Source organism: Epinephelus lanceolatus, chromosome 2 (genome assembly GCF_041903045.1).
Source record: "Epinephelus lanceolatus isolate andai-2023 chromosome 2, ASM4190304v1, whole genome shotgun sequence".
NCBI classification, from domain to species: Eukaryota; Metazoa; Chordata; class Actinopteri; order Perciformes; family Serranidae; genus Epinephelus; species Epinephelus lanceolatus.
In genome coordinates, this window is record NC_135735.1 from 50188187 (window position 1) to 50212127 (window position 23941).

General features: G+C 40.9%; 1 protein-coding gene across 4 annotated transcripts in view; it reads left to right on the forward strand.

Annotated features, from left to right (window-relative positions):
• Positions 1-17597, forward strand: part of c1qtnf4 (C1q and TNF related 4) — a 147766-nt gene extending 130169 nt beyond the window's left edge. For all 4 annotated transcript variants that reach the window (XM_078162336.1, XM_078162334.1, XM_078162343.1 and 1 more), the window contains 2 exons: positions 7161-7522; positions 9120-17597. In XM_078162336.1, the coding sequence (XP_078018462.1) occupies positions 7161-7522; positions 9120-9932 (1175 nt within the window). In that variant the 3' untranslated portion in view covers positions 9933-17597. The remainder of the gene's footprint in view (positions 1-7160; positions 7523-9119) is intronic.
• Positions 17598-23941: the final 6344 nt, after the last annotated feature.

Genomic DNA, 23941 nt, shown 5'->3' on the forward strand with positions numbered 1-23941 from the left:
TTGGCTCAGGAACACTTTGGAAAACCACTGTCAGTAAAGTTCAACGCTGCATCGACGAATAACGTAAGGGGCGAGGCTGAAAACCAACATTGAATGGCCGTGACCTTTGACTGTCAGGCGGCACTGCATTAAGAACTAACATGATTGTATAAAGGATATTACTACATTGACTCAGGAACACTTTGGAAAACCACTGTCAGTAAAGTTCAACGCTGCATCGACGAATGCAAGTTAAGACTATGCAAAGTGAAGGCCATTTATCAACATTTCAAATTGTTTTTGGAAATCATGAGCGTTGTGTCCTCCGGGCTAAAGAGGAAAAGGACCATCCAGGCTGTGCCAGCTCAAAGTTCAAAGCCAGCATCTGTGATGGTATGGAGGTGTGTTAGGTGACTTGCCTGCAGTCCAGACCTGCCTCCCATTTAACATGTGTGGGACATTATGAAGCGCAAAATAAGACAATAGACTGTTGAGCAACTGAAGTCTTATATCAAACAAGAATGGGAAAGAATTTCCCTTACAAAACTTCAACTTCAATTAGTGTACTCAGTTCCCCAAACACTTACTGCTTGTTGTTAACAGAAAAGGTGATTTCACAGAGTGGTAAACATGCTCCTGTCCAAAAAATTTTTTAACATGTTGCAGGCATCAAATTTTGAATGAGTACATATTTACAAAATACAATAAATTTTATCATTGCGCACATTAAATATCTTGTCTTTGTACTGTATTCACTTGAATGTAGGTCAAAAAGTGTCCACACTTTTCTAAAACTGAGGTTGTACTTCAATTTGGATAATTATAAATGCACTATTTTTCAAAACAGCAAGTAGTCACATAATAAGAGAAAAAAATCATATAGAAATGGAAAATTCTGATGCATCAATAATCGTTTTATAAGTCCATCATAGTATTGTGAATTGAAATTGTGAGGTGCCTCGATATTTAAGCCACTAGTTCCTCCTCTAAATACTGTGGCACATATTTCACAACAGTCATATTCATCTCATGTATAAACTGGTGTTCACTGAAAGGCAGCTCCTCTGGGTCTGGTATCTCTGTTCATAATAGACACTGAGTCCATGTCTTGTGAGGGGGCTGACAGCTCCACCTGTGTGTCAGCTTCCTGTTGGTTCATTAGAGGAGGACAATGAGACAATGAGAGCACTTGTCTCTGCTAAAAAAAAAGACACAATAATACCCCCTCAACTGGGAGTGGTCTGGTTAAATGACTCAAACACAGGACAGGGATTGTTTGTGTGTGTTTTGTTTTTTTGAAGCCCAGTGTGTGTCTTTGTGATATGTAAATATAATATGTGATATGTAATATAATATTCAGGACCACCAATTAAATCACGGTTGTGCCCTCCCTGAATTTGTTAATTGGTGTGATGATAGCTTCCTCGACCTAAATGTGTCAAAAACCAAAGAAATGATCATAGATTTCAGGAAATCCAGTGTCAACCCCAAACCAAGCACTATCCATGGTGAAGAGGTACAAATAGTCAATCAATCAATCAATCAATCAATTTTATTTATAAAGCCCAATAGAAGAAATCACAATTTGCCTCACAGGGCTTTACAGCATACGACATCCCTCTGTCCTTTGGACCCTCACAGCGGATAAGGAAAAACTCCCCAAAAAAACGGGGGGGGAAAAAACGGTAGAAACCTCAGGAAGAGCAACTGAGGAGGGATCCCTCTTCCAGGACGGACACGTGCGATAGATGTCGTACAGAACAGATCAGCATGATAAATCAACAGTAATCCGTATGACACAATGAGACAGAAAAAGAGAGAGAGAGAGACAGAGAGAGAGAGAGATGCAGGACAGACGGTAATGACAGTAGCTTACAACAACATTAATGAAAGTAATAATATTATAATTATAGTTCTGGCTACTGTGATGCAATATGTTGAAAGTATGTATTAATATCTGACAGTATACATATGTGACAATAATCATATGTGTATAATAACAGTAGAAGTATGACTAATGATGACAGCAGCAGCAGGAGGCATCTGGCAGGACCACGGCAGCAGCACAACCACACGTCACACTATCCAGGCACCGCTGCAATATGAGTTAATCCGAGAGACAGTGGAGCACAAAGACTCCGGAGAAGAAGCCAAGTTAGTAACATCCAGAATGGCCGAGTTAGCAAGATGCAGTAATAGGATGAGAGAGAGAGAGAGAGAGAGAGAGAGAGAGAGAGAGAGAGAGAAGGTGCCCGGTGTATTATAGGGGGTCCTCTTCCAGACTAGGCCTAAGTCAGCCTAACTAGGGGCTGGTACAAGGCAAGCCTGAGCCAGCCCTAACTATAAGCTTTATCAAAGAGGAAAGTCTTAAGTCTAGTCTTAAATGTGGAGACGGTGTCTGCCTCCCGGACCGTAACAGGAAGATGATTCCACAGGAGAGGAGCCTGATAGCTGAAGGCTCTGGCTCCTGATCTACTTTTGGAGACTTTAGGGACCACGAATAACCCTGTGTTCTCAGAGCGCAGTGTTCTGGTGGGATAATAAGGCACTATGAGCTCTCTAAGATATGACGGAGCTTCACCATTTAGAGCTTTATAAGTTAACAGTAGGATTTTAAATTCAATTCTGGATTTTACAGGGAGCCACTGCAGAGAAGCTAAAACAGGAGAAATATGATCTCGTTTCTTAGTTCCTGTTAGTACACGTGCTGCTGCATTCTGAATTAGCTGGAGAGTTTTTAAGGACTTACTAGAGCTACCTGATATTCAATTCAATTCAATTCAATTCAATTTTATTTATAAAGCCCAATATCACAAATCACAATTTGCCTCACAGGGCTTTACAGCATACGACATCCCTCTGTCCTTAAGACCCTCACAGCGGATAAGGAAAAACTCCCCCAAAAAAAACCCTTTAACGGGGAAAAAAAACGGTAGAAACCTCAGGAAGAGCAACTGAGGAGGGATCCCTCTTCCAGGACGGACAGACGTGCAATAGATGTCGTACAGAACAGATCAGCATAATAAAGTAACAGTAATCCATATGACACAATGAGATAGAGAGAGAGAGAGAGAGAGAGAGAGAGAGAGAGATGCAGGTAAGAGATAATAGAGATAATAGAGAGTTACAGTAATCCAGCCTTGAGGTAACAAAAGCGTGGACCAATTTTTCTGCATCTTTTCGGGTCAGGATAGGCCTAATTTTCGCAATATTACGCAGATGAAAAAATGCAGTCCGTGAGGTTTGTTTTAAATGAGAATTAAAAGACAAATCTTGATCAACAGACACCGTCTCCACATTTAAGACTAGACTTAAGACTTTCCTCTTTGATAAAGCTTATAGTTAGGACTGGCTCAGGCTTGCCCTGTACCAGCCCCTAGTTAGGCTGACTTAGGCCTAGTCTGCCGGAGGACCCCCCATAATACACCGGGCACCTTCTCTCCTTCTCTCTCTCTCTCTCTCTCGTATTCTATTACTGCATCTTGCTAACTCGGCCATTCTGGATGTCACTAACTCGGCTTCTTCTCCGGAGCCTTTGTGCTCCACTGTCTCTCAGATTAACTCATATCGCAGCGCTGCCTGGACAGCGTGACGTGTGTGGTTGTGCTGCTGCCGTGGTCCTGCCAGATGCCTCCTGCTGCTGCTGCCATCATTAGTCATTAGTCATACTTCTACTGTTATTATACACATATGACTATTGTCACACATGTATACTGCCAGATATTAATACATACTTTCAACATATTGTACCACAGTAGCCAGAACTATAACTATAATATTATTACTTTCAATAATGTTGTTGTAAGCTACTGTTATTACCTGCATCTCTCTCTCTGTCTCTCTCTCTGTCTCATTGTGTCATGCGGATTACTGTTAATTTATTATGCTGATCTGTTCTGTACGACATCTATTGCACGTCTGTCCGTCCTGGAAGAGGGATCCCTCCTCAGTTGCTCTTCCTGAGGTTTCTACCGTTTTTTTTCCCCGTTAAAGGGTTTTTTTTGGGGAGTTTTTCCTTATCCGCTGCGAGGGTCATAAGGACAGAGGGATGTCGTATGCTGTAAAGCCCTGTGAGGCAAATTGTGATTTGTGATATTGGGCTTTATAAATAAAATTGATTGATTGATTGATGGACCAATTTTTCTGCATCTTTTCGGGTCAGGATAGGCCTAATTTTCGCAATATTACGCAGATGAAAAAATGCAGTCCGTGAGGTTTGTTTTAAATGAGAATTAAAAGACAAATCTTGATCAAATGTTACTCCGAGGTTTCTTACGGTAGTGCCAGAGACCAGAGCAATACCATCTAGAGAAACTATGTCACCAGATAAAGAGTCTCTGAGTTGTTTGGGGCCAAGAACAATAACTTCAGTTTTGTCTGAATTTAACATCAGGAAATTGGTGCTCATCCAGGTTTTTATGTCTTTAAGTCAATTATGAAATTTAGTTAATTGATTACTTTCTTCTGGCTTCATAGATAAATACAATTGTGTATCATCCGCATAACAATGGAAATTCTAATGATATTACCTAAAGGAAGCATATATAGAGTAAATAGGATTGGTCCGAGCGCAGAACCTTGCGGAACTCCTAAACAAACTTTAGTACGATTCATTATGAATGTGAACAAACTGAAAACGATCAGATAAATAAGATTTAAACCAGCTTAGTGCAGAACCTTTTAGGCCAATTAAGTGTTCCAGTCTCTGTAGCAGAATTTGATGGTCAATAGTGTCAAATGCCGCACTAAGATCTAATAAAACAAGTACAGAGACGAGTCCTTTGTCTGAAGCAATCAGAAGGTCATTTGTAATTTTAACTAGTGCTGTCTCAGTGCTATGATGCACTCTAAATCCTGACTGAAATTCCTCAAATAAATTATTATCATGGAGAAAATCACACAGCTGGTCTGCGACTACTTTCTCAAGAATCTTTGATATAAAGGGAAGATTAGATATTGGTCTATAGTTGGCTAACACCTCTGGATCCAGGGTGGGCTTTTTTAGGAGAGGTTTAATTACAGCTTCCTTAAAAGACTGTGGTACATAGCCTGTTAATAAGGATATATTGATCATATCTAATATATGAGTGTTAACTTAAGGTAAGACTTCCTTAAGTAGCCTAGTTGGGATGGGGTCTAAGAGACACGTTGATGATTTAGATGAAGAAATCACTGCGGTCAGTTCTTGAAGAGAAATTGGGGAGAAGCAATCTAAATATATATGTTAGGTCTTACAGTTGTGTTTGAGGTTAGATAGGTATTATCTGAGGACAGGGGGTCATGAATTTTGCCTCTAATAGTTAGAATTTTGTCATTAAAAAAGCTCATAAAATCATTACTGCTAAGGGCTAAAGGAATACAAGGCTCAATAGAGCTTTGAGTCTCAGTCAGCCTGGCTACAGTGCTGAAAAGAAACCTGGGGTTGTTCTTGTTTTCTACTGTTAGTGCTGAGTAATAGTTTGCTCTGGCATTGTGGAGGCCCCTCTTATACGTTTTGAAACTGTCTGCCCAGATTAAACGAGATTCTTCCAGTTTGGTTAATGCCAATTCCTTTCAAATTTTCATGATATTTGTTTTAACTTACAGGTTTGAGAGTTATACCAAGGAGCGACCTTTCTTTGCTTTATTAACTTCTTTTTAAGAGGAGCTACAGAGTCAAGTGTTGTTCGCAGCAAGCCTACAGCGCTATAGACAAGATGATCAATGATGATCAATAGTATAAACGTACAAATACTTGGGCAATGTATTTGACTCACAACTAAAATTCAGTGAAAACACTGACAGCATTGTAAAGCGAGCAAACCAAAGGATCCATCTGCTGAGGAAACTCAACTCGGTATCAGCAGAAATATCTTGTGTACCTTTTATCGAGAGCTTTTTAACATTTTCTTTTATATGCTGGTTTGGTGGTCTATCTGTGAAAGACAAGAAGTGTCTGAATGACATCATCAGAGTGTGCTGTAAAATTACTGGAGTCCAGCTTAAGGACCTCTGCTCTCTCTGGAAAACACAGGTGGTGCAAAAAGCAGACAGGATATTATCCCACCCTGATCATGCTCTGGCCAGTGAGTTTGTAATCATGCCCTCAGGTCGGCGGTATTATGTGCCAGTGTGGAAAACAAACCGCTATGCAAAGTCTTTTATCCCGTCTGCCATAAGGCTGCTAAATGCACATTTGCAGAATGAACTGTGATTTATTTTATCGTGAATTATTGTGAACTGTGAATTATTTTGCATCCTGCTCTGCTGTGCTGTCACTGGTTGTGGTTGTTGCTGTTGTTGTTGCTGATGTGATGATGCTTGATTGTGGATGTTGGCTGTTTGTTGCATTGTGTTTTTGTTGCTATAGACAGGCCGACTGTAGAAATGAATTGCCCTTTTGGGACTAATAAAGTATTCTGAATCTGAAATATGTGCTTGCTCCATTATGTCAGTGTTATCTGTCTGTGTGTGTGGTTTGTGTTTCACCTCCAAACAAACTAGAGGGGAAGCTTTGGCTGGTCTTCTCTTAAATGAGTGACAATGATGTGTGATGTTCAGGGCTTTAGCGTAGTCAACCTCCATTTGTGGTACACATTAAAATGTGCCTCTAGCACCGAAACTGTTAAGTACTGAAAGCTGGTTTTGAGCGGGAATTTTGTGAATCTCACAAATTGCTGCATGTCGTTCCCCCATGTTTCCTGTCTGTCTCTACTGTCAAACTGTTGAATAAAGCTACATTAGTATTAGAATAGAAACTGATTGTACTGCATTGACACCAATAGGCCTATATAAAAGTTTTATATGATATCCATTATTCACCAAAGCAAGGTTTAATCTCTTTAGTAAGATAAAACTATTTATCCAAAGGGAAATTATTGTGCTGCAGTTGCAGTGGAAAGTGAGAAGAAAATATAAAAAGTCCAAGATAACAATTAGTTGCAAATGTAAAATATCTACAGTATAAACAATGCCGAAATCAGGTTACAGTGTGGATTATAAAAATAAAAACAGGTTAACAGTACACCGGATAATAAAAAACAGAAAATAACATAACATTTTAACAGTAGTTTTCTGGGTTTTTTTTAAATCGCATACAAAACTCTGTATAATTGGGTATATAATCTGTAAATTCAAAAATCAACTGTTAAGTATTATGCCAATATTGACAAATAATTGTATATTTTTTAATGTTTCTGCAGATACAATGCTGCTCCCACTGAGTGTCCTGATTGGCCTGCTGTGCTTGAGTCATGCCGGGGGTGCGTGGGGATTCGCCCATCTGCTGGATGATGTGGAGCTACGCTCTGCCTTCTCAGTTGCACGCACCAACAGCATGGAGGGCGGGCCCAAGATGACCGTAACCTTTGATACTGTTTATGTCAACATTGGCGGGGATTTTGACCCCAAGGCTGGGTTTTTCCGCTGTCGTATCACTGGGGCCTACTACTTCTCCTTCACAGTGGGGAAATTTCCACACAAAGATCTGTCAGTGATGCTGATGAAGAACAGAAACGAGGTGCAGGCCATCGTGTACGAGGAAAACTCCGGAGAGGAGAGGAAGGTACGTTTAAAACCTCTGAATCACTGCTCACCTCTCTGAGCAAATCAAAGCATTTGTGGATGGGACTTAAGTTATCAGACTGGAATTAGTAATATTCTGTTTTCTTCTTATTGTCAAAAATAACCCATAAAAAGGCCCAAAACTAACAATGAATGTACCTACTAACAAGTACTGTGTGTGCATTTACAGCCTGATCTCTTCTTCCTTTGTACCATAGAGCTCCATTGTTGAAATATTGTTAAAAACACGTTGGTGAGCCACAATGTTGCACTGGGTAACATGTTCCTTCATTACCATGATCACACACACTGTAGTCTATTTTGACTTAATCAATATACTGTCCTGCTGCCTAAAATGCTTACATGAGCACCAAATATGGAGTAATCCATTCTCTACGTGCTGAATACGTATAAAGTAGTAGCTTTTACTGGCAAAGGTTTTATTATGCTTACCTACAGTCACAAGCATAGTTGTCATCAGCTAGGGTAATCTTCGAGTTATATTCCTTTCATCCACACTGTGGCCTCTCTACTGTTGTCTGACTTCACTCTGTCCTGTTTTTTGTGTGCTGTGTGGAGGAGGTCACCCCAACAAACAGGAGAGAGGCTGCAGCATGATCATACATGAAACCAGAACTTTAAAAAGTAACAATAAAGAAAGCCGATAATGTTGGAGCTCATTAATACTATGGTCTTGATTATTTTGCCCTAGGCCATTTACGGTCTCATCATACCCATCCCTAGCCGGGCCACTTGGAGGTTGCCTCTGGGCCATATGTGGCCCATGGGCTGCTAACTGAATAGGCTTGGTCTATAAGATGCATTATAAGCTGATTGTATCATTAGAAAATAAAATCAGAACAGCATTTCCTTATTCAGATCCACTGTCCATTCCAATAGATGGATATTTTTTGAAAATAAAAGCTATAAAACCCTCACATTATATTTTGACATGTATAAGTTCTCATAACATCTCATGTTTCTTTAAACACAAATTAAGTACTTTAACAATATGAATAACAGACCAAAGCCGTGCCTTCGCTTCCTCCTTGCCTCACAGTTGGTCATGCTTGTCAAAAAGGGGGCATGGCTCAACACTGTGATTGGCTTACTGACATCCAATCAAACACGTCTGTGCATTTGGGTGGAGTCAGATGACAGTAATCATAGATCTAGACATCCTAGAAAAGCTACGTCCATTGAAATAGAAGTGAAAGATCTGAATATTTCTTCCAGCAGATAGGCTAATAATGAACCTTGGAGAGCCAGGCTAACCGTTTCCCTCTGCTTTTAGCCTTTGTGCTGAGCTAGGCTAACTGTCGCCTGATCCCAGCTGAGCTTCTCATCTAACTCTTGGTAAGACTGCAAATAAGGAAATGCTTACAAAGGTCTTTGATTATGTTAAAACTCTCCAACAGTCTCACAGTGCAATGTGGCTCTCTAACACAGGGTGTATGTTAGTGTTTGGGTAGGGGATGGAAGCAGAACAGAGGGGATTACACATCAAATTCCCCTGATTGAAGAGTGTGAGGTACATGATCGGATTATGCTTGGTGCTGATGTAGAACAGGGATAATAAAGCCTGCTTCAATCCTCAGGTGCAGAGCCAGAGCGTCATGCTGCAGCTGGAGTTTGGTGACACTGTCTGGCTCCGTCTCCATGGTGACCCACGCTATGCACTCTACAGCAATACTGGACACTACACCACCTTCAATGGTTACCTCGTCTACCCTGACACCTATGGCTTCCAGACACACCATCACCAACACCATACTGCCTTCAACTCCCAGCAGCACCAGCAAGACAACACCCCCCTGGTGAATAGCAACCAGGCCACAGAGCGAGTCAGGTCTGGAACAAGAGACACAGCAGTAGTGGAGCAGGAGAAGGAGCTTCAACATAGGGAGGAAGAAGAGGAGGAGGAGGATGAAGAGGATGAGCAGAGATCTGCCTTCTCGGTGGGGCGCACCCAGAGCATTGTGGGAGTCAACCAAGTGGGCATGCCTCAGCACCAGCCAGTTAGCTTCGACACAGCTTTTGTCAACATCGGAGAAGACTTTAACGTGACGGAGGGGGTGTTCACCTGCCGAGTTGCTGGAGCATACTATTTCTCCTTTAACGTGGGCAAGCTGCCGCAGAAGACACTGTCCGTCAAGCTGATGAAGAACCATCTGGAGGTGCAGGCTATGATCTATGACGACAGCCAGGGGGAGAAAGCTCTGCAGAGTCAGAGCTTGATGTTGTTGCTGAAACCAGGAGACACCGTGTGGCTCTACTCCCACCAGAGAGATGGCTTTGGGGCCTACAGCAACCATGCCAAGTACATCACTTTCACTGGCTTCCTGGTTTATCCAGACATCCCCAGCACCACTGCCGCCACCAGCCAATCATATGCAGACAAGAAACCCTAGCTGTAGCACATGGGCTAGGGACCGAACATTGTGGGAGGAATTCATGCTAAGTGGAAGAGTCTCTGAGTCCACAAGAGTGGAGAATACTTGTGGTTGTATTTGAAGCTTCTTCTTCATATGAATTCCTTCACAAAGTCACAGAGACCTTGGACTAATTGCAGAGCTTAAATGAGAATCTCTTCAATTTCCAGCAATGGCTTCCTGAGATATGACTTCTTCACACACAAATGTGGAACCTTCAATGACAGTAATGTGAACTGTAATTGAATATTTCACTCTGTAATGAAAATGCAGTCATTACCTGCTCACCTCTGTGTCAGCTGAGGACTTAGATATCATACCTCTCTGTGACTGAAATTCATGGTTCTCAAAAATACTATCCTGTGTCCACTGTTAGTACTCCATGATTGAAGTATTTTATAATCAATGATTAACAGTGGGCGGCATGGTGGTGTGGTGGTTAGCACTGTTGCCTCACAGCAAGAGGGTTCCTGGTTCGATCCCGGGTGAGGAAGCCCTTCTGTGCGGAGTTTGCATGTTCTCCCCGTGTCAGCGTGGGCTCTCTCTGGGCACTCCGGCTTCCTCCCACAGTCCAAAGACATGCAGATTGGGGATTAGGTTAATTGATAACTCTAAATTGTCTGTAGGTGTGAATGTGTGCATGAATGGTTGTCTGTCTCTATGTGTCAGCCCTGCGATAGTCTGGCATCCTGTCCAGGGTGTACCCTGCCTCTCGCCCGATGTCAGCTGGGATAGGCTCCAGCCCCTCCGCAACCCTCAAGAGGATGAACCGGTTAGAAGATCAATGAATGAATAACAGTGGTTGACAAGGTCCACACATCCAGTTGGTTCCAGCAAATTAAAAATAAAATGGCAGTTCAGTTTGATTATTAGGCTCAAACAAAATGATGATTAAATAAATTTGATGCATATTGTATTCTCTTTTTTAAACATTAAGCCTGGCTCATTACCTGCAACAGTCAGTGAGTAATCCTACATTCTGTGCTACAGTGCTACTACAGACATGAAGGTGAGGAGGTTATCACAGAAATCTCATTTTGAAGTGAAATGTTCCTGTAAGTGCATTTGTTATCCTCCTTGTCAAAGACTTGGTGTTTCTGGTTGTGTGTACAAAGTTACTTTACTTTCTTTATGTCTTTAGAGGCATGTGAAACTGATATGAGCAGTGTATTTTGTGTCAAAATGAGTCTCTCTTTTCTTCATTTTGGAGTGTTTCTCACTCTGATACTCGGCCACAGTGGGAGCAGAGGACGATAGGACCACACTGACATAATTATGGGAAAACTCATACTACATATCCATCCCATACCGACTGTTGACCACATGCCATCTCTTGGCCTGCGGGGATCTGGACCATAATTTGATTTCTAATTCTAGCAGCAGTTTAATTCATTTCTTCAGATGGTGACCACTGTGGGGAAAATTGAATAGCTTCTCCCAGGCTTCTGTAATATGCATGTCTGTTTAATTTCACACTGCCGGGAGAGAGATGATGCTGTTCAAATTGTAATGAACCCTGACTTTATGAAATCACCTTCTCTGTTGGAGAAGCAACATGTGAAGTGATACTTCACTGTAATTGAACATTTACATGTTTTTGTTACAGTTAAGTGGAGGTGAATCTCTGAGAAGTTCTGATATAAAGAGAATGTTCTCCTCCACAACATGACCACGTAGGTTGTTTGTACAAGCAGCTTACCAACAATATTTACATTTACTGTTAGGTGGCAAACTCTAGTGTGACGGGCCAAAAGGAGGAAGTCAAGCAATGTAGTATAAAGAGCTACAAAGTCTGTGTAGGTAGGATGTCGGGTTAGACAGGTCAAACAAACACAGGACTTTGACCCAGGAGACTGCTGTTTGTGTCATGTGTGAAACCAAAAGTCAGCAGTGTCCAGTGGTGTAATGGTGGTTGATGAGGCGGGTGTATTGCTAGGTAGATGGGTAGGTGACTGAGGAGAATGTGGGTATACTCCCCTATATATTCCAATGACTTTTTGGCTGATAGGTGATAACTGAAAATGGCCAGAAACAAAGAATACCTATGTATACCCTACACCACACCACTGATGTTGTCTTATTTGAACTACGTAACATCACATGACATATATACGTAAACAAACGCTTATTTTAATCCAAGCTATGATCTGTCTTCTAAACTATCTATTCTAAACTATAAACTATGGTCTAAACCAGGGGTCGACAACCTGTGGCTTCAAAGGCTGTGGCTCTTAAGCTCCTCTCCAGTGGCTCCCCGTGGCTTTGACAGAAAATTATATGGAAAACATTAACATTTTAATTTAGATTTATTGTTGTAGGATGACAGTGATCCTTACATTCTTCAATTGTAAAAATGTGTAGCTTATGCACCAATGTAAAAAAAAAAAAAAGAATGTTTTAACATATTGTCAACTAAAATATGTGTTGTACATTTGTGGCTTGGCGCCTTTTCCTCTAAAAACATCACTAGCGATGGCTAAAGTAGTCTTAAATCTTTCTAGCTAGGCTAGCTGTGGATTCCAAATTCAAAAAGGAAGAAGTCTCAGGGAAAAATAGAGAATTTAATAGTGCATGGACAAATTTGTTTGCTTTAATCTGCAACGCTGCATAATGGAAGTTCCAAATAATAATAAAAAAAGCCCACTGCAGAATAGCCACCTTGTGCTAAAACATATTAATGAATGCTCTTTTTTTTTCTTATATACTTTCTTAATCCCCCTGTGGGGAAATTACATTTTGTTCACTCTGTTGTCATTAACACACACACACACGCACAAACAGGACCTACACATGCACAAAGTGGAGAGATGTCAGAGTGAGGGGGCTGCCATGGACAGGTGCCCCGAGCGGTTGGGGGGGTTCGGTGCCTTGCTCAAGGGCACCTCTCCAGCCACCAGTCCACACTCCATATTTGGTCTGGACAGGGACTTGAACAGGTGACCCTCCGTTTCCCAACCCAAGTCCCCATGGACTGAGCTGCTGGCACCCAGTTTTTCATTTAGCTCTATTAGTCATCTTGATAGGCTAAATTTGACTTAAAAGGCAGTGTTACCTTTATTATCAATCAATCAGTTTTATTTATAAAGCCCAATATCACAAATCACAATTTGCCTCACAGGGCTTTACAGCATACAACATCCCTCTGTCCTTAGGACCCTAGCAGCGGATAAGGAAAAATTCCCCAAAAAAACCCTTTAATGAGGGAAAAAATGGTAGAAACCTCAGGAAGAGCAACTGAGGAGGGATCCCTCTTCCAGGACGGACAGACGTGCAATAGATGTGCAATAGATGTCGTACAGAACAGATCAACATAATAAATTAACAGTGATTCGTATATGAGGCTCAAATATGTTTTGCAGCTCCAGGCAGATTTTTTGTTCTTTCTTTTTTGGCTGAAAACGGCTCCTTTGATAGTAAAGGTTGCTGACCCCTGGACTAAACATACCAGTGTACTGCAGGCAGGTCAGTTTGACTCATTAAAACTTAAGTACAGTCAGGACCACTTCAGTCAAGAGAAAACTTTATTTCTATTTGCAGTATGATATTTGGTGGTATGGCTCTGTTCTGGAACCTCTCCATCCTTCCAAGTGCGTACATGAAAAGCCTATGGCAGCAAAAAAAAATCCAGGCACAGAACAGAGCAACATTATGACAATCAACACTGGTAAGTCAGACACAGCATGAAAAGGGAGCCTAGTCTCACTCTGAATTTTTTCGAAATCCAGCGCTTGGGCAGTGACTTGCAACATCAGAAATCAACGAAAAAAGGCATCCTTTAATATCTGCATGATACACGACCGGTTGCCGTCATAGTTTAACAGAAACAGCGTCAGGGGAAACGCAGCAGGACAAGGATGAAAGTTAAGGCGGAGAAAGTCCAGGTGGGGCACATAGGAGGGGTGGTGGATGGGTCCAACAAACACCAACCTTCACCCGAGAGAGCAGTGTTCGCATCCCATAAGATTCTAAAGCCAAACCCTGTTCTTTTTTCCTAAACCTAACCACTTGCTTTTGTTGCCTTGACCTAACCACGTGTTTTTAATTGCCTAAACCCAACCATGTGTGTTTGTTGTTGAAGGAAAAAAAATGTCAATTCATGGGGTTGCATGGACATAGTGCATTTATTTTGAAAGAGACTGTATGTAAACGTTAAAATTCCTGTGAAAACGGAAGTGTATGTTGGAAGAAGACAATGCATGTGACAGGCAGAACTTGAGACAGTGTCCCAGAGCGTCAACTACCAATACACTCAAGGTACCTTGCACATCGAATGTGGATGTGGAAAGTCCATGACCAAGCACGTCAATATGTGACAAGGTCGGAGTAAGAATGTGTTGGAAAAGGAGGAGCTGGGGTAGGGGTGGGTTGCGAAGTGGTTTGCAGAGGAAGCAGTGATGGCAGGCAGGCAAAAGCAGTTTAAATATGATGCCTTAAATGAGATTTTCACAATTAGCTGATCCATCTGCTGACTGGACTAAATGAGATTAGCCAATGTAGCTGGAATGTGAGCTGAACTAACAAGAACTGAACTAATACTGTGCTCAATTCAAACTGCTTGGCCATCAGTTTTATGAATTCAAATTAGGATATATTGGATAAACTGGACTACAAAGGGGTTTGTTTGTCCAATTACTCCTGCCACCTTAATACAATGGAAGTGAAAAGAGTTTATTTATGGTGCTCAAAGCATTGAAAAATTACATTTAAAGTTATCCATATTTTCGTGTTAAAGAGTCTCAGGTGTGATTGCCTGCACATGACTCTCACTTCTGATGTCAAAAGCAAACATGGAAGTGGCTGAGCTGAAATGATGTAGTGAGCAGTGCTAACACAGTGCTAACAGCACTACAGTTCTAACAACAGCAACAGTGCTGACAGAGCTAACCACAAGCAAGCCAGTTTACTTCATGAAAACTTAAGTTTCAAATTGATATGAAAAAAACAACAACAATTAACCCATCAACAGTTAGCACTGTTAGGTGCTATGCTAGCAGCACTAAGAGTGCTAACAACAGCAACAATGCTGACAGAGCTAACAGTGTTAATGTTAGGGGGGACCAGAGGGTAAGCGCCATTAACCACCATATGAGTGTAGTACAGAGCAGCAGCGATTAGCCAGCCAGTGGGACACACACACACACACACAGAAACTCACCGGAACCAACATGCACATGTGGTTGGAACATCTACCACAACAAAAAACAGAGAAGCTTGGATGCAGCTGTTCTCACAAACTGTTTGTTCATTTTCCTATGAAAAGTAAGCACCCAAATTTGTACATATCCCTCATATTATTGGAAACTGGTTCAACTTCAGCCCCCGCCAGTACATGGGGGAGCTGGGAGGTGACCTTACTGTCCTCCTACTGCCAACATCGGGCGAAAGTGAAACTAAATGTTACTGAGTTGCTGAGTCCGGAGTGAATGTCTGTCAAATATCCACCTTAAAACTAACTTTGCCATGGTGAGGCGGCTGCAGCTAGCTTGACCGCATTGTTTTGGACTGGAGTGTGGAACAAGAGACTGGAGCGTAGTCGGCGTGCTTGCTATGCCTACAGACTGTACGGTCACAAAAAATGGGCTGCATCCATACAGGGGCCTGTGCAGACCTTCATGGACACGGGTGGATGATGACATTTACGTCATATAGCCCAAAGTAGACCCTCGTGGACACTAGGAAACTATGAATTGGCTATTAGGAAAACACTTACCTGGTTCCTGAAACCACATAGCCCCATGCAGACTTAAAAGTTCCCATTTAAATTAAATACATTACATTTTCCGCATCCACTGTAAGGGTCCAAGGACAGAGGGATGTCATATGTTGTAAAGCCCTCTGAGGCAAATTGTGATTTGTGATATTGGGCTTATAAATAACATTGAATTGAATTATAAGTTGAGATGAAGATAAGATGAGCTTTTATTGATCCTAAGATGGGAAATTTGGTTGTTGCAGCAGCACAAGCAAAGAAAAAGTACAGATAAATAGAGAATATAGAATAAAAGACAAAAATAAGAATGGAGGTAAGAAATAAATAAATAAGAGACTATACAAGAGAAATTAAAGACACAATTACAAAGTAAAGTGACAGTGGTGTGACAAATAATATCACAATATTACAAGAAGATAAAGTCGGGGCATTGGTGGCTTAGTGGGTAGAGCAGGAGCCCCATGTACAAGGCTGTTGCCGCAGTGGCCTGGGTTCAAATCCAGCCTGTGGCCCTTTGCTGCATGTCATCCCCCATCTCTCTCTCACGCTTACCTGTCCTGTCCATAAAAGGCAAAAATGTCCAAAAAAAGAAATAAATAAAGTGATACTTTACTCTTGTCTTTAAACAATTTCTCTAAATAATTGTGTTCAGGATAAAGCAATACAGCAAAGCACATCATTAAAATGGACCACACTGTAGTCAGAGTGCTGAAAAGCTGATTTGTTATTTCCCCAAGTCATAAAGTCCTCACATCACAGCGATGTCTCTGGTACCAGGGGAAACTGCCTCACACCCATTCTGAAAACCAATGGCTTTAAACTCTCACCAGGCCTCTCTCCACCACAGCGTTACTAATCGACAATTTCCTGTCCTGTACAGCTGCACTGGCTTCTGAGAAAGTAATACAATTTGGACAATGAGATGCTAATTCTTTTTTTCACAGTATGAAATTATACTGTGAGTGTGTCTCATTTCAGATCATAATGTATTCTGTCACAGTCTAACCTATGGTGGTTACACCATTTCAGCCTCAGTGAGGGAGCAGTGCATAGGGGTGGACCTATGACTGTTTTAGTTTTACTTTAAGACAGACCTGACCCAGTTCAGTAAATCATAATTGGAAGTCATGGTGTGTGAAGTGACTTGAACATAACTCACCTGAAGCACTTGTGTGATGCATGCACGTAACTGAAAACACAGTGAATTAAAAAGAGATGTTCTTGTGACTGCTGAGCAGCTTCACAGGCCCAGTCCACAACGCCTGTTAACTATGTGTTTTTATTAGGTGAATTATCTGTACAGTAACTGACAATATGTTGGATGTTTCTGGTCTGTGCTTCTTTCCTTCTGATAATCCTAATGAAAGATGGATCATTGTGTATTAGAAACAATGTCAAGCAGTCATGAGTCAAAATGTGGTTGAAAAATTTCCAGAATAAAAAATTGTGTTTCCTAATAGCACAAATGTATGAAAGCCAAGAAAGTCTGTGCTTGCAATAATTTTTTAATGCTTTATCTCAAAAACACACATAAATTATTTTGTTGTAATCAGACATTTTTTAGTTTAAATCAGTTGCTGCAGTTGTCAAAATGTCATCCATGCATGCTGGCAGGGCATTCCTGATCGCTGACAAGAGAAAACGTTTTGTTTTGTTTTTTTCCTCATGATACTGGGTTGATTATCTCATTATCTCGAGATAACAAAGCTCATTTTCCCAAGATAACAAAATAATCATCTTATGATTTCAAGATTTCAAAAAATAATGATAACAAATTGCAAGCACAGCCATTCTCAGCTTCCATGCAAATCCAACCATGATGGAACAATAAGAAATAATATTTTAAAAAACAAACAAAAAAAAAAAACATGTAAAATGAATGCTTCTATGAAAATGTTTGACAAAATAAAAAACAGAAAATGTGTCGCCTGAAATCTGATTGCATCCATTGTGTGAACCCAAAGGAGAAACTTGATTTTTTTCATTGTGTGCTGCAACACCACCTGCTGGGTGATACCAGTATGGTAGATTTTCCTAGCAACAAAAGAGACTGAAAGAACTACCAACATGTCATAATTATCACAATACATTTTCACATAATACAATAATCTTTAAAAAAAAAAATAATTTAAAAGAATTCTCTCCTTATTGATTTAAAGATCCTGAAAACATATTTTCTCAATAAGCTTCTCACAATTGTTTGATTGTTTTTTGCCAAAGATGCACCAGTTTTGGTAATTTCTTTGGAGGAATGTACATTTACTCAAGTACTGTACTTAAGTACACTTTTACTGAACTGCATTTATTTAACAGTCTTAAGTACTTGTTACATTGCAGATTTGGATTATTAATGCAAAATATGAATCAGCTAATAAATGAAGCTGTATTATTATAGGTTAAACTACCTGGCATTATACAGCATAATTAGAATGAGCCCCACCTTTACCAGCTGCAACATTAAACTGAACACATTACTACATCGGTAATTATAATACAATAATATATGACTCTAAAATTGTTTAAATGTCCAGTGTGTAGGATTTGGGGGCAAAATAATATTCATTTCTTTTCTTTGGTTTATATTCACCTGAAAATAAAAAACATGTTTGTGTTACCTCAGATGGAGCTATTTATATTGACATAAGGAGCAGGTCCTCACCCATGGAGGCCGCCATGTTCTTCTAGAGTAGTTTAGTAACAGATAAATTAATAACTGGCACTTGATGGAGCCATTCAAGTTCTGGCCACAATAGTTCTTCTACACCAGAGGCCATCGACTAGATTTGTCCAAGGGCCAGAATTTTTCTAAGCAGACAATGTTGGGGCCAGACTTTCAAATAATATATTTACACAGGTGCCTGATTATGTCTTTAAGAGGCTGTTTACACGTGGCCAGCTATTTTCATAAATGGACATTTCACCGTCTCCGTTTTCAAAAAGATCTTCGTTTACACTTACCCGTGTATATATAGACAAGAGCATGCCAAACCTGTAGGTGGCAGTGTAATGAGAAGCTCAAGCCTTCCATGTATCCATTGTCACCATAGCAACATAGGTCGCACTTTTGACACAGGCGCAAATTCCGGTGCATACTGTGACATCAGCTGCCTATAACTCCGTTTATCTCCGTTTATCTCAGTTTACATGCAAACGCGCAACCGGAGTTTTCCAAAATCTCCACTCTGGCCGGAGTTTTTAGAAAGACTCGTTTTCAGAGGAGAAATCTCCGTTTGCATGTAAACGAAGGGCACAAACGAAGGAAGATGTCTCCGTTTATCAAAATCACAGTGTACGTGAAAACGGCCTCTAAAACAGGGGAACAAATTTGGAAATACACGAGTGAATTAGTGGTGGGTCCAGTAAAAAAACAAACAAAAAAAAACAGTTTAGATTATTTAGATTGAGTGTGTTATGAAAACCAAGAATGTTACTGGTTATGTTGCAGAATCAGAATTTTACTCACAAAATATAACAATTAAAAATATGATGCATTGTTGTTTATGAAACTATCCGGCATAATAGGTCTCTGAGAATCTGGCTTCTTTAAATCCAACAAGAATCTGTGTAATCCTGTCTAGAACTGCTGGAGAAAGCTATCCACTGAATCAAGCTGATCTTGGTCTACACTGTCTATGAACATTGTGGACAAGATTAAACCAACTACTGAGTTTGTGGCCTCACACAGTGTTAAGGGGCTTCTGGGTCTACTAGGCCTCTGACATACAGGCCTGACTGGACATCAACAGCTCTACAATCATCAACCATACACTACTGGTACATCTTGGCAAGACAGATCATGCCTCCTAAACATGCTAAATCATCCCCTTGTGAGGATGATTCACCACTTACAATGGCTTTACTTTCACAGTTGCTGGAACAGCAGAGAGAATTCTACAAAGGGATGTTACTTCAGCAGCAGGAAAACTTAAAATGCTTTATCCAGCTGATCATAGAGGGAACAAACAAAAGATTGGATGGTGTTATTAAAGATGTACAGGAGCTAAAGATAAGATAAGTTGGAAGAGATGAGAATGGGACACAAGGAGGTGGAAACAAAGATAAAGTCTTTTGAAAATAATGTCATGAGTTTAAAGCTGGAAGTGGATGAAAAGTTTGCCACGCTAGACTACATTGAAAATCAATACAGGGGAACAAACATTTTAATTGATGGGATTGCTGATGAGAAAGGAGAAACCTGGAGTGACTCAGAGAAGAAGGTTCGACAAATGCTCTCTAGCAACTTGGCACTAGTTGGCACAAATACTGATATTGAACATGCTCAGAGAATTGGCCAGTACCAGGAGGGGGATAAGCCCAGGAAAACTGTTGTAAAGCTTTTGCGCTTTAAAGACAGTGTATCCTTTCTTCTACCAAGAAATTAAAGGGCACTGACATCTACATAAATGAAGACTTCTCAGAGGCGGTGCAACGGAGGAGGAAAGAGCTGCTGCCCAAGTTGAAAGCTGCCAGAGAAAGGGGTGACAAAGCCAGCTTGAAGTTTGACAAGTTGGTTATCAGGCCCAGGGGTGGCAAAACACAATTATCATTGGACCCTCACAGCGGCTAAGGAAAAACTCCCCAAAAGAACCCTTAAACAGGGAAAAAAATGTTAGAAGCCTCAGGAGGAGCAACTGAGGACAGGACAGACAGTTGTGCAATAGATGTCGTATAGAACAAACCCGGGAAAGTTGCTAATTTGATATAGGAGCTAAAAGGATCCCTAAAACCGGCGTTCTAAGAACTGCGATTGCCCCTATTTCATGTAGTACAACACAAAAAGGAGGGTTTTTGGAGCTATGAAAAAGTTCCTCCAGTCCAAAAATACCTAATGACAGGGCTAACTATTTGCAACACATGGCTAGCATTACCCAACATTTAGTAACAGTTTACCAACAGAGTCGAGCCGTTTTAATGTCAGTTGTGCTACAAAAAGATATTGGCTGCGTTTCCCAGATCCAGTTAAGAAGATCTTAGTACTAAGAGCTTCTAAAGAACGCTCTTAAGCCTCCCGTGAAAGAAAAACACGTTTCCTAGATTTGCACTTAGCCTAAGAAGATCTTTCACTAAGAAGGAGTTGTAAGGCACATTAATCTTACACTAAGCAAGGAGATATTAAAACAGTGCGCACCGTATATATTTTGATCAGTGGCAGTTGCTGGTCTTTCAAGGAGGGGAAGCTCATTTTCGGCCTACATCATAAAATATGTGTCCGTTTATTTATACGTAAATTCTACCCTCTGGGGCTGCTGCGCGAGTCTAGTGTGACCGCCTGTGAGTGCTTTGGGACAGTGGAGGGATTCACAGCAGCACCCGCTGCTCGTTGGGGACAGTAACTGCAGAGCGACAGAAGTCAGAGTCTCCAAACACGAGTACAGTCTCCAGTAACACCAGAAAAAGATGCTAGATTTGTCGCTAGTCGTTTTTAACAAAGAAAAAGTCACTAAGAGGATTGGAAAAGTCTCCAGATCAACTCGGAACAACGGAATGAAACTTGAAAAATGCTCCGGTGGTGGTTTATATTTCAAGATCGCTGATTCGCTCATTTTGCTGTCAATCAAAAAGGGATTCAGCCTCAGACAGATCATCAAATTATCATGCAGAAGCCCAGCATCCAGGCCAGCCGAGGCCAGCCCACTGCCCCATAGACCCCCAGAGACGCTGAGCGTCTGATGGGCGGGACAAAACTGAGCATTTATCCAATGACTGTCTAGTTTCGCTGCAGTGGAACAACCCACTCTATGCTTCCCCATTGAAGTCTTTGGACGCTGAGCTTCCACTGTTTAATGCACTGTGACGCTACGGGAATGAATGAGAAGAAAGTTGCATCAGTGACCTGTGATAAGTAGCTGATTCTGAACAAAAGTTGAACGCGTTCTAGCGCATATTTAGTCAATGAAATGTAAACACAACAGTACATATTTGACCACTTATTTTTTGACATTTTAGGGGAAGCTGAGCTTCCCTTGCAGTCTTAGAGCAATCGCCACTGAGTTTGATCTATTTTATACAGATTTATATTGTTTAGCATTAATTGGTGACAGAAAAGAACAAATTTCATTCTGCAGGGTGTCCTTACTGTGCATATGACAATAAACACTTTGAATCTATATGTTTTATGAAGACCCTATGTGCGCTCAAAGCTGTGGCACAAGTTACGCACCGAAATCTGGCGGAAGAAAAATAATAATAATAAGAAGAAAAATAAGTATTAGGAATAACAAGTGTGTTCCTGTATGTGCTTTGCACATCAGGCACACAAATAAAATGAATCATCATGACTATCATTTATCATAATTTGTCCACACATATCCCACATATGCATGCACATATGAGATAGTTTACCACATCCAAAAAATGCATGAGGGCACCACAGAAACACATCCACCCTCCAAACCTGCGACATTTCACAGATATCAGGCAACTGACAGGTTTAATTGAGCTCAGCTGGAACCTCATCAAGGGACTCTCCACCTGCTACTCTATATAAAGGCATTGCCACATCACGCATGTGCGAGATACCATGGCTGCTTTACAGCATATTCTCACTGCAAATTAACAACGTAGCCGTGTATATGTAAATGCATTTGTGCGTCAGCACTTCAGCCCACTCGACATGCTGTCAGAAAGGGCTGTCCAAATGAAGTAGGCCTACCGGCTGCCCCGTGCTGAGATACAACGCCTCATCAACTTAGTGTCTCCACACATCCGCACATACATGTTAGTCAGGCGGCTTAAATACATATGTGTAAAGGGGGGGCTCATGGCCCAATTGTTGAAAAACGCTTGCTAAAGTGCCCTCTTGGGAGCCAAAATGCACGCTAAAGTGCCCTCCTGGGAGCCAAAATGCATGCTAAAGTGCCCTCTTGGGAGCCAAAATGCGCGCTAAAGTGCCCTCCTGGGAGCCAAAATGTGCGCTAAAGTGCCCTTTTTTTTCTTTTCGCCCCTGGCCTTCAAAAAGTCTGTGCACGCCACTGTCACTAGATGATTGTTCATGCCAAGATGAAATAAAAATATTAATTCTGGGAATGTATTCACATGATTTTCAACAAAAGCGTCTGGAATGGATGACATGAATGATTTGAATTCAATTGAACTTTATTAGCTTCCCTTTTAAACACTATAAAATGTGTTTTGCATGTACAGTATAATCCAATTATCTATCACATTTGCAATTGCAAAGCTCTGTGCATTTCCATTATGCCTTCTTGCATGAGCACTTTGTACCACAACCACTTGTGCTTTTACAACCACACTTCACCAGCTCACTACATGCTTTTGAAGCCATTGGCAGAAGGGTTAGCGTTAGGGTTAGGGCCAGTACTCGAGTTGAGGGGGGATGGCATCCCCCTTGAAATAAAAACGGTCAAAATCATCCCCCTTCTAAAACTGCCATCCCCCCTTTCTATCCCTTGTGCTTATTTGATTACTTGTGCGCATTTGATTACTCTAACGCGTTAGGTTACTTGTTATTGCAAAAAGTAATCAAAGTACTCTAACGTACTTTGTAACGACAAAACTTGCTCTTTTGCATTTGATATAGTTAACCAGGATACAGTTGAGGAGATGTTGCTCTCTCTCCCAGATGATACATCTCCAGGCACTGAGAACCTGGATGGAAAAAAAATTAATATTGTTGCTAGCCTGCTTTCCAAACCGATATGTCATATCTTTAATAGCTCTTTACTAAGTGGAACCTTTTCTGAGCTTTGGAAAAAGTCTAAAATCATACCTTTACCCAAAGATGGAAAAGCAGGCTTCACTGGCTCCAATTGTAGACCAATTAGCATACTTTGCTGAGTAAGATACTAGAGAAGATAATTTTTTTATCAAATGTTAAATTATTTTAGTAGCAATGGACTACTCTCAAAAGCACAGCATGCTTATAGAGCAGGACACTCTACAAGTACTGCATTAGTACACATGATTGATCAGATATACAGTGCCCTCCAAAAGTATTGGAACAGTGAGGCCAATTCCTTTATTTTTGTTGTAGACTGAAAATATTTGGGTTTGACCTGAAAAGATGAATATGGGACAAGAGATCAACATTTCAGCTTTTATTTCCAGGTATTTACATCTGGATCTGATACACAACTTAGAAGATAGCACCTTTTGTTTGAACCCACCCATTTTTCATGAGAGCAAAAGTATTGGAACATGTGACTGACAGGTGTGTTTTGTTGCCCAGGTGTCTCCCAATTACATTGATTATTCAAACAATAAATAGCACTGAATGTCTGAGCTCAGTTTCAGATTGGGTACGATAGGTTTTGCCTGT